The sequence below is a fragment of the Pseudopodoces humilis genome, chromosome 2 (genome assembly GCF_049639895.1).
Source record: "Pseudopodoces humilis isolate 2021_Gansu_Grassland_sample_001 chromosome 2, ASM4963989v1, whole genome shotgun sequence".
Taxonomy (NCBI): domain Eukaryota; kingdom Metazoa; phylum Chordata; class Aves; order Passeriformes; family Paridae; genus Pseudopodoces; species Pseudopodoces humilis.
In genome coordinates, this window is record NC_142201.1 from 94,817,795 (window position 1) to 94,834,177 (window position 16,383).

The following is a 16,383-nucleotide window of genomic DNA, read 5'->3' on the forward strand; positions in this document are numbered from 1 at the left end:
ATTGACAGCTGGGGCACTCAGCAGCAACACAGGGAGCAGCCACAGCCCTGCCAGCCACCCCCTGCGGCAGTGTCATATTGGACATCACTGCAATGGAAAGGTTAGTGGAAACCTTGTTGAAAAGAGAAAGGGCTGACTTTATGTTTAGGCAGCGCCTGGGGCTGCAGTGGGACAGGTTTTAGGGTGGGAGTGCAGAAAGAGTGTTTGAAACTGTGTCTCTGCTTCCTCTTGTTGGCAGAACAGTGTGAAGCTACTAGCTTGGTGGTGGAATTTGACCTTGTCTGGTTGGGAGACCCACCCCCCCAAGTTTGGAGCATCTGTGCATGGAATATGATGAGGATGATGATATTTTCTTTGCAAAATGGATGAGCAGCTTCTGGGGCCACAGCTTGACAGATGAGGAGAAAGAAGGCAGAGGCCACAAGAAACATCAGCCACGACTCTGTAGTGAAAGGAGGGCATCCCTGCCGGTAAGAGCTGTGTGCAGCTTTCTCTGTGTGTGCATGTGGTGTATATATTAATATAAATTCCATCCCCAGAGGCACAGCACCAGGGATGTATGAGTAGTATGGGACACTTTGCCAAGTAAGTTTAGTTCCTGCTAGCTGCTTTTTGAACCTAGCTGTCTGACAGGGTCAATCCTCTGGAGCCTTGGAATACAGAAAACTGGCAAACTCCAACATAGTGCTGATAGGACCAGAAATGGAAGGAGTAGTGTGTAATAGCTGCCTCACTATGTATTACAGTGTTGTCCTGGCTGCTCAGCACAACCCGGCAGAGATCAAAACATTTTGCACCTACATACATAAAGATGTCTGTAACTAATCTGTTCTCTTGTAAAAAACTGTATAACTCCACATGTATTAAAAGGATTTGGTAATTAGGTAATTATGCAACAATATGGTCTCCAGGAAGTTTTACCCTTTACCCCTTGGGACTTACCTGTTTTCAGGTAAGTGTAACTTCTATTTTAAGCTAGAGGATTTGAAAACAATGATACAACACATAGCAAAGCTTACAAAACTGTGAAGTAAGATTTTAAGGTAGAAGTACATTCTTTATTCTTAAAACAAACCAGTTGGGAAAGGGGCAGGTTCATGTGCAGAAGGCAGCTCGCAACTGTCTAAGTGATTATCAAAATCAGGTTAAGCTGAAAACAGCTGTTTACAGTATTCTCCTTATTCAAAGATTTTTGCTTTAATTTCAGCTTTTAAAAGAACATTTAGGTGGTCCAAACCTGTCTCCTTTTTTTCCATCTACATCAGTTGTCTTAACAAAGATATTATATTTCCTTACAAACCACTTTTTACTTATATTCTTAGATCATTATGGCTGCAATGAAGCAAATACTAATATATTGGGGAGGAACAGCTAATCTTCTCCAAACTTTTTTTTGTGCCATGCCATGTTTCCGCCTTGCAAGTTCCTCTTCTCTGCTGCTGTCAGGTTCTAAGCTGTGGGATTTTTCATTTCCAAAACAAATTGGGTAAGAAAAACAAATTAGTCCAAAACCACTTCCTCCCTCTTTGAATTCATGGATAGGCTGGAGAGGTAACCTTCTTTCCTAATTTCTGGTCTGATCAGCCACATTTGTTATTTACTCTTACATGTCACCTCAGCCACAGATTGTAAGACAGACTCTGAGCTAGAGCTTTGCTGCTGTGTTCCATCAGACTGCTGAATACATAACATTCATTAATAGGAAGGGAAGGAGGTGAATTAATTTTACTGTATTTTACTTTTTTCACTCAGAGACCCACGCATATGTGATTTCTTTAGGCCTCAAGAGAAACTGGAGTGTAAGAATACACTTTAAATCTCTTTCCATTCAGCAAGGTGCTGAACACATCTTGGATATTTTTGTCTGTATTTGTGTGTGCACAGACATATCATTTGAAGCATGTCCTTATATTCAGTTTGTTCAAAAGCTATTTAAATATTTAGCTAATAGCTATTCAAATACTTTGCTATACTTGCATTCCTGAATCCATACCTAGAATTTAGATTAAGTTAGCTGACAGAAAGACTATGATTTTTTTGATGTTACTGTTTAACAAGCTAAACATATTGTGTACACTTAATTATATCTTATACATTACATTAGTGCTTCACACAAATTTGTCTTGCTCCACTAGTTTCATATAGAATATGTCAATTTTAGCTGCTTTATTTATCAGTGTCACATGTTGACTGGAGGAATGAGACAGGAAGATTTGTCTGGGGATTTTATGATCTGGGGATATATCTGAAATGAACTCTTGATTTGGAAGTTGAGCAGTTGGTAGTAAAGAACACTAGTATGTGTTGTTTAACCAAAGCCAGAAGTTAAACAAATGGGCACTACTGATGCCCTAGAAACACCTCCAGAATGAGCATCTCCTTGTTGAGAGCAGTAACTTAAGAGCTATTGCACCTGGATGTGTGTTTTTTGCACAGTTACTCCAAATTATAACTACTTTAAGATTCATTATTGCAAATTATAACTGTTGTAAGATTCAAAACACTGGTACTGTTATTTAAATATTGTCTTCGTTTTATAAGAACAGTGCTAATTATCAGGAGGAATAATAACTGAGATTAGAGTGCATCTTTTCTGAAAGCTAATACCTCCACAGCAGGTCACCATGTACCTTTTCTTCTGTCTCAACATTGAAAATTGAGATACCTCCACTGTCTAGATAAAAATCAAGTCAGCAAATTCTGACACAGCTGTTGGGAAAAGCTCTGTGTGCAGGTACAATGGTACTGCCAAAAGAGCACTGCCAGCTCACTTGGTCTCATAACTAAGGCTGCTATTCAGGGCATCAGCAGCAGAGCAGTCCTGCCCACGCTTCTGCACCATGAGCCTTTTGGTGCTGCATAGCAAAGTGCTCTCAGAGTAGCACAAAAGGTAGTTCTGCTGGAAAATCACTTTCAGCTCCAAACTGGTATGTTGGTCTTTCTAGTTTTTCCTTCTGTTGTGAGACATTCAAGCCACTGCTACCACCTCAAAGACAAAAACAAACTCCTGTGGTATCCTATTGTGGTACAGACCCCATCTTAAATATGGATAAAGCCAAATATCCTAAATACCCATATCCTAAATATGGATAAATATGGATAAAGGAAGAATAACTCCCAAACTAACAACAGTGCTCTTTTTTTTTTTTTCCCCCCCGCAATGTCTTGGTATACCTCACAAACACTACTGAGATAAGCTTTGCAAAATGCTTTTGCTATTGTGATTCACACTTTGCAGAGGGGAACACAAAATTATATTTGTCTTTCCCTAGGTCACTTGCAAGTCAGGCTAAAACAACATGTAACTCCACTCTCCGGGAAAGCTCAGAGCTGTGTATGTTACTGTGGGCCAACACTGAATGTAAAAACTGCCTGGGGATAATTAAGTGAGCTGTTTCCATGGCCTTTATTTAACTTGTTCCCCTGGCAAACTTTAGACAAATTAACTGTGAAACCCTTTTTGAAGCCTCCAGCTATGACTTTCCTTGACACGTTCCAGTTACCCTACATTCAGAACACATAACTCCAGACATTTTGTTCTAAGGAAAAGATTGGAGGCAAAGGAGAACTGATAAGAAGTTTATAACCCTATACATGTATCCACCTTCAAACAGACATTGTTGCTCACAGGAGAAAATTGCTTGGAACAGCTGAGAGTGGTAGCAGAACAGATGACTGCTATTGAAGTTATTGACATTTAATTTAAACTAAACTTAGACTGAACATTTACCACAATGTTTTTACTATAGACCAATTGAAGGCCAGACCAAAACATTTTTAAGAAATATATGCTTGTCTTTAAGCTTCTCAGAAGGAAATAAAGCCACAGGAGAGCATCTGAATGTCAGATGTTCCAAAATATCCCTAAAATACTCGAGTCATTGTGTAAACTCCAGCAAACAATGAACATTTGTGCTGACACACTGAAGATAAATGTTCTTACTGACAGCTGTGCAACCTCTCACATCAAGCCCAAAAGATGTAAACAATTAACTTGTCTACAACAGACACTGAGAAAGAGATAAGACAAATTATACTGACAACAATTTTTGTTGTGTGAAGGAATTCTTTTTTTGTATACCTTTTGTGTGTTTGAGATGGGCAATTAGCAGAAGATTAGCTGTTTTGTAAATAGATACAGTGAACATGAGTGGCCTTTACCCAACACAGAAAAAAAGAGTACTAAGGGACTGAGAAACAATCCTTGAGATCCGTTGGTACTTCTGGCTTTCCCGACACTGGCAAAAAAATCCCCATTTTGATAGTGGAGAATTTAATGTATCATGCAAAGGCGCTGTGAAAGAAAACACAGTCACAGTAATATGATTGCATAGACCTGTCTGTGTAGCTTTACCTTTAGCCCACTGAGGCAGATGGGCATTTCAGAAGACACCTCTTCTCTTTTCTGGACCATTGCTGCCATATCAGTAGGTAAACCACAGGTTTTTTGTTGAGGGCTTAACTGTAATTCTATCTCTGGAGGGAAATTAAAAAACAATGCCTTAGTAAAAGAAAACATTTGGAGACTTTGCAAAACAAGATTGATAGAATACAATCCCCCATTTCGGCTATCTTCCTGTGTTTGGTTTGGTTTTTTTTTTCCCAAACCCTCTAGGAACAGCTACCAGTGATTTTTACCATGAGACAGTTTTTATTTCCAGGAAAGAATATATGCTGATGCTATTAAAATCAGAGAGAAGACATTTAGTTTGTTGAGCCTGGTATGGCATGTGTGCTCCTGTCCCTCGAGCACAATGTGATTGGTTTGATGCTTTCTAAAGCAACAATACAGTATGACCTTACAGAAATTTCAGCTGTATTGACTGGTTTGAAACCAAAGTTAAAATAATATGGCAAAAATCATTTACACTATTCTCAGAAGCAGTCCATAATACTGGACATAGTAAGCTTATGCCTGGGAAAAAACTAGAAGCAGTACCATGTATTTTGTAAACACTCTTCAATGTTAGGTACTTCTGCCAGGTGTGAGATTTATTATTTTTAGCATCTCTCATCAAGCCTGTCTAGTCTGATGTAGCCATATGAATGCACAGCCTCTCTATTCAGAGAAAGGCTGCATAGGTCACTGTTGTGCCAGTACATTTATAGTAGCATCTGGGCCAGATTGAATGAAGTTGTGTGCAGGACATGTTTCAGGTCCCTTACAGTCCAAGGTTTGTAGATTCATGTGAACACTACCAAGTTGCTTTAGTTTTCCCCTGTTTGTTAAAGTAACAAAACAACCAATGCACACACCACAAACTACTGCTCTGAGTGCAGGATTTTCTACTGGATTTTCTTAGAAAACATTACAGAACTGGTGGGATAAACCTTCCTTTGTTATAAACAGTCACAGCTCCCTTAAAGCCAGCAGTACTTCTTAGGGTTACTTAATAGCTGAAGGCTCAGCACCAGGGTTATACAAAACAGAATCACAGAATCAATTAGGTTGGAAAACACCCCTGAGATCATCGAGTCCAGCCCTTGACCATGGCACTGAGTGCCATATCATGTCTTTCCTTAAAGATCTCCAGGGACAGTGACTCCACCACCTCCCTGGGAAGTACATTCCAATGTCTAATCATCCTTTATGTGAAGGAATTCCTCATAATGTCCAAAACATATACACACTCAAAACTGTATGCAGTAGCTGGATGCTTGAAGTGCTTTAATCTGACACCTGCAGGGGTGTAATTTTCAGTACCTCCCATCTCACACAACTTTCACCATCTGCATCTTGCCAGTGTTCAGCTACTCATCCTGAAAATACAGCTCTGTATGGTGTCCTTCTCACACCTCTCTTCTATGGGTCTGTCCCTTTCTAAAACCACCAATACATGATTCCACAGCAGTTCTGTATCAGTTTAATCTCCTTTGCAGACATTCAATTAAACACAGCTGATGCAGATCAATAGCTTTTATCTGCATGCCAGACTCTGGAAAATTGAATCACACCGAAACTAAACAACTGTCTACTCACTACCCACTTCAGTCTTGCAAATATAATTGTAGAAGTCTGTTTCCTATTGCTCCTTTGGTAGGGATGTATCCCTCAGTACCCTGGAAGTGCTTCTTCATTAGTTTAAGACAAATGTGCCCAAGAAACCAGCAGAAAATTCAAAGCTGGGCAATAAGGCATCTTGTCTGCATGTAGGCTGCGCTGGAAACTTGGCAGAACTGGGTGAGAAATGGTTGCTGTCACACTCTAAACTCAAACAGCTGATAAGACTGGAGCACTGTGGGTCAAAGCTCTTATCTGACTCATCTGGCCACAAAAGGCTGGGTAATGCTTTTTGAGAATTCTGCCAAGAAACTGCAGCCAGGTGTAAGGCCTGAGTTTTTGAGGTTATGAAGAGTCCCAGTTCCTTTTAGTGTCGGTGAACACCAAGAGGACCCAGCACACTCTACATTTGAAATGTTCATTGTGTGCCAAAACTTAAATCCTCAAACCCAGGAATAATAGGAAATTCTGCCACTGCTGCCTCCAGAAAGCAAGTTCTTGGCAGTGGGATTCTCTTAACTTAAAAAGAAAGATACAGAATTCTGGGGAAGGTCCTTCACTTTGCAGCACTGTTTGGGAGAGTTTCTGTGGCAGAAAAAAGTCTGCCTTGTGAACACTATTTTGCTATTCGATAGTCAACAAAGATATTTTGTTTTTCAGGCCAAGCTTTCCTCCCTCCACGCAACACGACTTCATGCTTCTGCCAAAGGCTCATCTTCAGGCCACCTCAGGGACTCCAAGGAATTTCAAGAAGACCAAGATGTCAAATGCCACTTCCACAGCAAGGCAAGCAGAACACCTTCAGCAGACAGCTCATGTCCAGAGACAAGATCAAACTCCATTCAGGAATTTGCAGAGTCCTTTGAAAAGCAATTGCATCTCAAAAGCAAACGCTCAGTTTCTTTGGTAGGTAATTTAAGATCATTACAGAAGAAAAAAGCCCAACCAACCAAGTTAGCTTCATCCTTTGTGGAAATTCTGTCAATTTGCTGGGGGAAGTGCAGAAAGAAACTCCAACTGGAATTTCATATTATGTGGTTTCAAATTACTAAAAGTAGCACAAAGAAGGTTAAAGTTGTATCATTAGTGTGAGGATTCTTGATGTAGTGTTACTGTCTAGGCTTGTTCAGGAATGTTTATCCTCAAAATGAGACACTGCACTGGCTCGTGTGGCAATGTTTTCAGAGGTTTCTATGGCTCTGGCCACAAAACATGATAATACAAACCCAGGTTTGCTTCACTTCTGCTGCAAGACCCAGCTCACTTTTTCACTGCTGCTGATCTGACTTAACCTGTGTGGAGTTATCTGTAATACTGCCAGACACTGCAGTGTTTGAGAGGCTTCTCATTTACCCCTCAGGACTCCATCCATCTGCTTTCTGCAGCGTCACCACACATCTGCAGCAGCAGCTATTGCTGTAAGTAGTGGAACATATTTCCACTGAAAGGGCATGCAGGCAACAGGGGATTCTCCTCCCATTTCATCCTTCCCCCCATCATTCTGTCAAGAGCCATGAGCATTTTGTCTGGTGTGTGTTGATGAAGTAGCCAATACAACTTTTTGTCTATGACACTTTAATATATTTTTATTATTATGATACATGCTATCTGCTGTATCATGCAATGGAAGAAAGAGTAATAAATCCTAACTCACTTTTAAGTATCAGAAAAAACACTGTCGAATTGTCTCTCCATTCAAAAAACTGTGCTTGAATAACACCTGACATTAACATCAAATAATGACAGAAGGAAGCATCCTTTCTTTCCAGTTTCTTGACACTGACAATTTGTAAGGGAAAGTAATTCTCAACTCTCTTTACACAGCAAAAGAAGGGGAAAAAAAAAATCTCTTTTCAATAAGAAGCATAATTACATGATCAGTCCCATAATTATAGTAATTGCATGACCAGTTCTCTAAGAATATGCAGAGTTATGATGATGACAGTACTGTTACACCATTGTCAAAATTTCAAGTGCATTCTCTAATCTTCTTTTTCCTCTTCAGAAACTATTCAATTGATTTCATTTGGAAATTTACATTGACTCATGTACCAACGTTCACCGTTGGTTGTCTGGTTTATCACTTCTAATTCCTCAAAAGTGCCTGTGCCTAGAAAGTCTGAGTGTGTAGTTGATGTATGATTAGGTAGAGTGAGCATAATCTATTAAATATGGCTTTGGTTCCAGTTAAAAGCATGGATTCCAGTGCCCCCCTGTAATCAGCAGTGAGGTATGCTGAGCTGTATTTTACTCTGTTTTTCAAGCAGACCAAGTTGTTGCCATTCCCTCAATCACAGTTGTAGTTTGGGAGATGTGAAGGACTTGTGAATCTCAAAGAACTGAGCAATAGGTTAAATATCTGAAAGGAAATTTGGGCTTAAACCTGTGTCTCCAAATGGAGCATTTTTTTGCATTCAGAGCTCTGTGGGTACAATTCAAACCACCATGATCAGATAGGTGAACAGGGTGGGAAAGGTAATTCATCTCCTTCCTGGCATATTGCTTTGCTCGTACAAATGTGTCTTTGAGAACCCTTCAGATCTTGTTTTACAGTGAGGTCTTTGCAGCTAGCACTGAACAACCTTCAGGGATGTAAAGATGGATCACATGAAAGGTTAGAAAGATGGAGTCTGGGCTGAAATCTCAGAGCCCCTCCCTTTGTCCCTCCTGTTTGCTCTCCAAGTCCCCTGAGCCTGTGACCTTCCTATCATACACAGAGTAAAATCGAAGCATGTGTCCTGATTCTTGCTGAGATTTTAGGGTGACAGGCCTGGGCTTTGAATTTGAGCCCATCATGGTAAAGCTGATCTTGGTGAGGCAGGTTTCTGCAATATTTTGTTACATAGTGAAACAAAAGAATGAGCTTTTTTTGTTTGTTTGTTCTTAGAGTCTCTTTTAATTTCCTGCTATTTTTTCCCCCTGCCTTTTAGCAACCTGAAGGTGCAAAAGAGAGACAAGAAAGAGAAAAATTGCATTTGAGAAAAAGCAAGTCTCATAAGAAAATGGGAGAGAAATCAGAGGCAAGGAGAGATCGGGAAGAAGCTGAAAGTTCAGAAGTACCTGCAAAACACAGCCAACATTTTCCATCACAAGCAAGCATTCAGAAAGGCTATGTATGCACAGGAAGCTAGACTGCATTGAGATAATCAAGCTTAACACTCCCCCTGAAGAGCAGAGGGGGCATTCTTGATCTGTTTTGACTAGGAGAGGCCTATTAGCTAGAATAACCCCTAAGCTGTAAAATAAAAGTAAAATTCAACTGCAGCACTGGCACCATGTTACTGCTACTTCCTTTCTTTACTTTTGTTATTACAAATGTGACCTTTGTCATAGGAGTGCATCAGTAGCAAGATCCAAGTTAGAGATTAACCATGATAAGAGCATTTAAGGCATATTCAGCATTGCAGCAGAACAGTTGTGGATGTGTTCTTGATGGAGACCACTATCTATGTATTGCAGAGCCATGCAAAGCCTTATGTCTCTTTTTTTAATTGAAAACAGGCTTTTTGGTAGGTTTGGGAAGAAAAAAACACACATAAACAGCTAACTGCTCCCTGGCCCTGACATTCACTTAGATTTATCTTGAAAACAGGTATCTTTTTGCTCTAATAATCTAATAATAAGCTGATAATCTTTCAGCTCCAAATTTATGTAAGTGAAGAGAAGCCCATGTTCTCTTCTACACCTGTGCAGTATGACTCATTTCACTGGTGTCTCCCAGCCCTCTCCCATGTCCTTAATCCCATTTTCCCAGTCACACAACTAGTCCTTTCTCCCAACTTTACCCTTGTTACCTTGCTTCTTTTGTGGCCTTTCCTCTCTCCATTTACTACTTTACTGCCATGTAGCTATCAGCTTCTTTGGCTACGTCTCTACTTTTGCTTCTTCATCAACATCTGAGCCTTGCTGAAAATCCTCCAGTAAAACCAGAGATGTTCTGTCTCTCTGTCTCTCACATATTTCCATATAATCTCTTCAAGGGATTGCTGAGGGACTGCAACTCTTTTTCCTTTTCCAGAATTTGGGCCAAACTGGCTGTCTATGGCAAGCAGGACCTAGGAAAACTCTGTTCCTCTGGCAGAGGATCTCCTAAACACAGGTGTAAATCTCATCTCCACATGCTCGCAAACACATACACACTCCCACAATTCCCCTGTGTCCCCCTTTCTTCAAAGAGTCAGTGTTCTCTGCAGATACAACCCAGCTCTCTTTGGGAACAATCTCCCCAAGCCTAGTATGGAGAAAGCCTCATTTGGATAATACAGTTAGAGAAGAGTGATGACTAATGAAGTCATGAATGAAAGTCGAGGTCTGATGGATATTCTTCTTGTGATTTTTCTGTAATTAAAAAAGATCTTAATAATTTACCTTAGAGCCTTACTTTCGGATATTCAGCCCTTTAAAAGCTTAGGGCATCCTTAACACTTTGTAACACTTATATCCATTAAGGAATTGTGTTGTTTGTTTGTTTGTTTGTTTTTTAATTTAGGGCTTTGGGGGATATATAAGAAAGCAATCGAACCCTTACTGATGCTTGTAAATTGCTTCTTGCCTGGTAACATATATTATAAACTAATAAATCTAATAATGGAAAAATGTTGTTCCTATGCATAGCTCCTGTCCTTCCCAATTGATATTTAATTTTTACAAAGTTTTTCTGTCCGCCAAAACTTAAATACACATGACTTTTCCTTTACAACCTTAATCTGAAGACTGCATTACAAAAGGTGTGGGTAGAAAAGAGCGTGGTCAGCAGCATCTGAGCTCCTCAGATGAGCCCTCTCACATACATCCTTTCAGGCAGCAGCCTGTCCTCACATCTTGGGAGAGCTGAATGCTGTGGCTGCATCAGCTTTGCCTGGATTTCAGGCCATCAGCTGCCTGCTCCTGTTTTACAGACAGGTTAACTCAACAGGCCCCAACAGAATTTGCTTGTATTCATCAGACCAACGTGCTGGTTGTACACCACACCTGATGGAAAACACCAAACAGCTAAAACAGGAGAGCCCTGTGTGGCTGCCTCTGACTTGCTGGTTACCATCTCCCTGAAAGCACAGAGAAGCCTCACTGCCACCAGGGCAGCCCTGCCTGCAAACAGCTTCCCTGTGTTTCACCTAATCCCATCTCTCTGATGGGTGAGTCTGTAAGTGTTTGAACCGGCCCATCAGCCCCATGGTGTGACTCTGGAAACAGAAGCTTTCACACAATGCCCTCTATTTACTCAAGATCATTCTCTCTTGCTTTGTATCATGGCCGATTAGACCAACAGCCCTTTGCAGCTCAGTCCCTTCCAGTCTGAGGCAGTAGTGTTACTTAGATGGACTGAAGCTTGCATGATAGATTGAAATCATTCTCCACAGAAATTAATAAATATTCCATAACAAATTGGACATTTGGGAAGGCAGGTAACCATCCAAAGACGATTGTTGATTGCAATGGCACATCTGATATTTGTGTTTCCACAGGAGGTGGAAAATACAAGAAGTCAGAAAGACTCCAGAGGGTTTCCATTCTCACAGCAGGTCACTAGTTCTCTTGCAACTGACATGAAAAATAGTCACTGCCTTGATTCCATCCTGAATTCCCAGAGCAACGGGGCTGCCTGCAGGCAGCTTCTGCACAAACACCCATTCCTGGGCAAACACTGTTTGCTTTTTCTGCCCTTTCCAAGAGTGGGATGGCTGCAAGTTGTATCAGAGTCCAAACCCTGGATCTCATGGAGGTCAGGCTTCAGTGGGAAGTGAAGAAAAAGGGATGAAAAAATCCATATGCTCATTAATAAGAAATATTGAAAGCATGAAACAGAAAGGGGAACGAGCAGGAAAACTGATGTGATTCAGGGATCCATGAAGGAAATATTAAACTTGCTGTGTCTCACAAGTGGAAGATCATGGTCTGATAACACGCTCATCCCTGTGGATTCTTCCAGCAGTTCAAGGCTAGCTGGAAGTGCTCCTGTGGGAAAGGAAGATGTGGGTACATACAAACCTTTCAAGAGCAAGAGAGGCTTATACCCCACTCTTTTCTGAGAGGGCTAAGAAGAGGACATCAGTTGTGGTTACCTCATCTGTCAGGTGGGCAACCCCAAAGCAAAATGTTTATGCTTGCTTCTCAGGTGTTACTGAATTGCAGAACAGTTTGGAGGATGAATTAAATTTTGGGTGCTTGTTAACTTATCATGTATCAGTATATGAAATGCCACACAGGTAAAATGATGTAACATCTGTATGTATGTACATGCTCACAACAACCCTTTCTGGGCAAAAAAATGGGAAATATTTAAATGCATTAATAAAAAAAATGAAACAACCACGATGTATGACTGAAGAAGAATACAATACATATTTAAAAAAAAAATTGAATACAAAAAATATTAAAATATTAATTGGCAGATTTTTGTTCTTTAGCATAAAAAATGGTATTCAGGTAAGCACAGCCCTGGCTCTGAATGCACTCAGTGTACACGTGAATAGTGTAAAACAATTCAGACATATAATCAAGCTTGATAACTTGTTTTGGGTTACAATGCAAGATGTAACCAAAAGTATGTATCACCAGCTGTTAAAACCAGGTGAGGCAGTGTTCTTTATCTCTTCCACGACCCATTCTCCCTCCAGGGGGATCTCTTCCAATGGGCCATTGAGTCTCGCTGCATGCTGCATGACTGATAAAATTACATCACCCCTTCGTGAGATGCTCCACCCAGGGGGAGGAGCCAAGCATTCCTACCTGGATTTTTATTTTAATTTTCCTAGTAAAGAACAGTTATTCCTATTCCCATATCTTTGCCTGAGAGCCCCTTGATTTCAAGATTATAATAATTTGGCGGGAAGGGGCCTTACATTTTTGCATTTCAAGGGAGGGTCCTGCCTTCCTTAGCAGACACCTGTCTTTTCAAACCAAGACATAACTGAAATTATTCACACAGCAATGAATCATAATCACAGGACTTTGAGCTTATCACAGCTTTCTGCCGAAACTGTTGTAAACAAAAAGCTCTTGAAATGTTTCCAGAGAGATATTACAGCCAAAATCTAGTCATTCAGTGAGGGAATTGAACACTGAAATACAACAAACTTGATAAAGAATGCCCTGCCTGCAGTTGTTGTGCCAGAGCTTTAGGTAATTGTGTGAGAACAAATGTGAAAATAAACCCACTCATCATAGAAAACATTGCTCATAGTGTGTTGATTTTCATTTTCACTGTTGTTTTAGACTGGCTTGACAGATGCTATTGCTCCTCTTAGGAGGATCCCAGCTCTACATCTACAGTTCCTTGGAAAAAGATAATTTCTCTCTGCTGTGTCTTGTCCCTGAGGTCAGACTGAAAATAAGAGAAAGAAGTGATACAATGAGCATCAATATTCTGTCATACTGGATGCATTCTTGTCCTTCTTATATGTTTATCAAAATGCTTCAGTTCATACAATTTCTAAACTGACAAAACCTTTGGTGTATTGAGAAGACCAACCAACTTGTGGCAGCTGTACATGAATTTTCATCAAAAAACCATCAAGGCCCTTACAGAGAGTCCTCAGACTGCAGAATTAGTCCTGCTCTAGATAATGAAGTATCAAAAAAGAACTCTTTATTTTGCTCTAAAGCTTGAGCAGAAGGATTCATTGACGTGGTTTCCTGCAGCCATATCCCAAGATATGAGGTAAATGCTAAGGTTTGGCATTTCTTTCTTCCCTTCCTGGACTATTATGCAATGGCTCTCATTTGATATACTGCTCTTCCTGTATACACAAAGTACTTCTTCAATGTTTCTCATAAACTTTTTCAATATAGTGGGTCTACTCCCTGAGAACTCCTATACAGAGAAATTTGTCTGTCAGAAAGCAGCTTCAGTGATTTCAGATTAGCACAAGTTTATGCCTGGCAGAGAGGAATGATTAGGGCATTTTTTTGTCCTAGCAGTCCCAGCAGCAATAAAAGATCCTCAGGGAGAACAAAATCACTTTGGGCTGCTTTCACCTGTGCAGAAGTGGCAACCACAGTTTAGCCCAGGATTTGGGAAATATATAATATACTCATGAGTTTCTTCTCCATTGTGCCAAGTTCTACATGCCCACAGCTGCAGATGAGGCTGCTTCATCTTCTGTTCCTTTAATGCCTTTTGCATGGAACAAAAGAACTCTCACATTGGGATAATTCAGGTCTCAACTGATCAATGGGCATCAACCATAATGTCCATCACTCAGGATACTCACTGCAGTGTGATTTCCTAATCCAAAGCAATTCTGAGCTGAGAGTGCTTAAGACTGATAAAAATTTCTTCCCAGTTGAAGCAAGAAGATTTGGATCCATGTGCAATTTCTCATGGTGTCTTGGGGACTGACCGTAGCAAAGAACTTCACTGCATGCACAGCTTTCATAAAGAGTTGTTATAGTGAACCCTCAGAGCCTTATTTTTTGTTACTTGCAATACAGAGAGTAGAAGAAAGACAGATCTTGACTAAACCCTGAGTGCTGGTGACTGAGAGGTGATACATCTCTGTGTTGAAGTTGCTGCAGTAATCCTGTATTACCAGATGCTACTTAGAAGGTGAGACAACCTTCAGTATTTTCTTTAATGGCTTTTAACAACATTTTGCGTTGATGGAAAGACCAAAGGTGAAGATGGTGGGCCACACACATCAGCTGTTGCAGCCAGAGTGTGTCATTCTTCAAATAGCTATATTAGTGGAAAAGTGGAACACAGTGCTCTAAAAGAGCTGCAAGCAGCTGGGTATTTCAATGTCTGCAGTTCAGAGCTGGCACTGCAGAGAGGGAGAAACCAGTTCTCCTAATTCCCAGCTAATTGATGTACTGTGTCCAGCTCTGGGGCCTCCAACATGAAAAAGACATTGACCTGTTGGAATGAGTCCAGAGGTGAGCCACTTTCCTGATCACAGGCCTGGAGAACCTCTCCTATGATGACAAGCTGAGACTTTTGAGACTGTTCAGCCTGGAGAAGAGAAGCCCCTGCCAGTACCTAAAGGAGAACTGAAAGAAATCTGCATAGGAACTTTTCACAAGTGCATGGAGGTTGTGGATTCCCTACCACTGGAAGTGTTCAAGGCCAGGCTGGATGAGGGTCTGAGTAACCAGGCTTATTGGAATGTTCCTTGCCCATGGCACAGTGCTTGGAACCAGACAATCTTTTAACCCAAACCATTCAGTGATTCTTTGATGATAGAGATAAATTATATGGTATATTTGTTGCCTCAGGAAAGGCACCAAGCACCAAGGACTCCTCTCTTTGGAGGCTCTTTCTGTAGATGGCATCTGAGACACATTGAAGTGGAGTGAGAGAAGCAGGCATAACTGCTGGGCTATAGTGGTACTTTAAAACACAAATCCTATCTCAGTACTCTTTGGTCTGATATAAAATAAGCAAAAACAGAAAGCACTGGATAACACATTTTTCTAGAAAAAAATAAAGCTGTGTCTGACTTGGATCCTGCTGAAATTATCCTGATGATAAGAGGATTTCATCTAACAATGGTAACCTTCCTTTCCTTAAGATCAATCATCTGGTAAATAATTTGGACAAGGGATCTTAATTTTTGAAGGGAATATATCAGCTCCACCTCTTAAAATTCCTAAGAAATAACAGGAATTCTTGCATTAAAATCCTGTTTGTAAGTGCTCTTTACCACTTGTTTTTAACAGTGTATTCAAAAGTTGCTGCTAAAGAAACCAACCTGTCCCACATGTCATGTCCTGGTGGATCTGTAAAGTCAATGGCAGGCTCTCATCCTCTGTGATGAAGAAGTAAAGAGAGGGTCCTTTAGGATTACAGAGGGGAACTATTCAAGGCTTGATTCTAGATTCAGAAGAAAAGAGAAATCAAAACTCTACTCAGTGCATTAATACATTTTAAGGTTAATATAAGTGGTGTAGATTCTTACAAAGCTCAGAGATGAACTTTGAAGATAAAACTTCCTTAGCTCCTTCTCAGTGATTAGGGAAGAAGTCAAAATATTTTTTCAATTCCTTGGACAGTGTTAATCAAAATTGCACATTTGCTACAAAATGCATTGTTTGCAATTTCACTTTCACTTACAATCATTAATCAACAAGATAACCTTCATAGCCTTTTTCCAGCAGAGGGAGTCTGTCCATACCAAGTGAGAGCATGCACTGTAGTCAAGTGCAAGCACGAGTTTGAGACTGAAATAGTTACAGTGCCAGCAGGAGCAAACCATTATCAACAGCACAGATACAAGTCGTCAAATTTTTATGTGTTGTTCATATATGACTTATTTTTTATATATATATAGAGGAAATCAATATACTCTGAAACCCATGGCAGAGCTTAGTCTGGTATTAGGGACTGCAGTATTTACCCCTGGTCAACAGAAAACCCTGATCCAGCTCCCTCCTAGTCCTTGCTA

At 40.4% G+C, this 16,383-nt stretch overlaps 1 protein-coding gene across 1 annotated transcript; it reads left to right on the forward strand.

Annotated features, from left to right (window-relative positions):
* The first annotated feature begins 225 nt into the window (after window positions 1-225).
* On the forward strand, window positions 226-10,450 carry LNP1 (leukemia NUP98 fusion partner 1). The gene is made up of 3 exons (XM_005523952.2): window positions 226-470; window positions 6,662-6,907; window positions 8,932-10,450. The coding sequence occupies exons 1-3, from the start codon at window positions 324-326 to the stop codon at window positions 9,130-9,132; spliced, it is 594 nt and encodes a 197-aa protein (XP_005524009.1). The 5' UTR covers window positions 226-323; the 3' UTR covers window positions 9,133-10,450.
* Window positions 10,451-16,383: the final 5,933 nt, after the last annotated feature.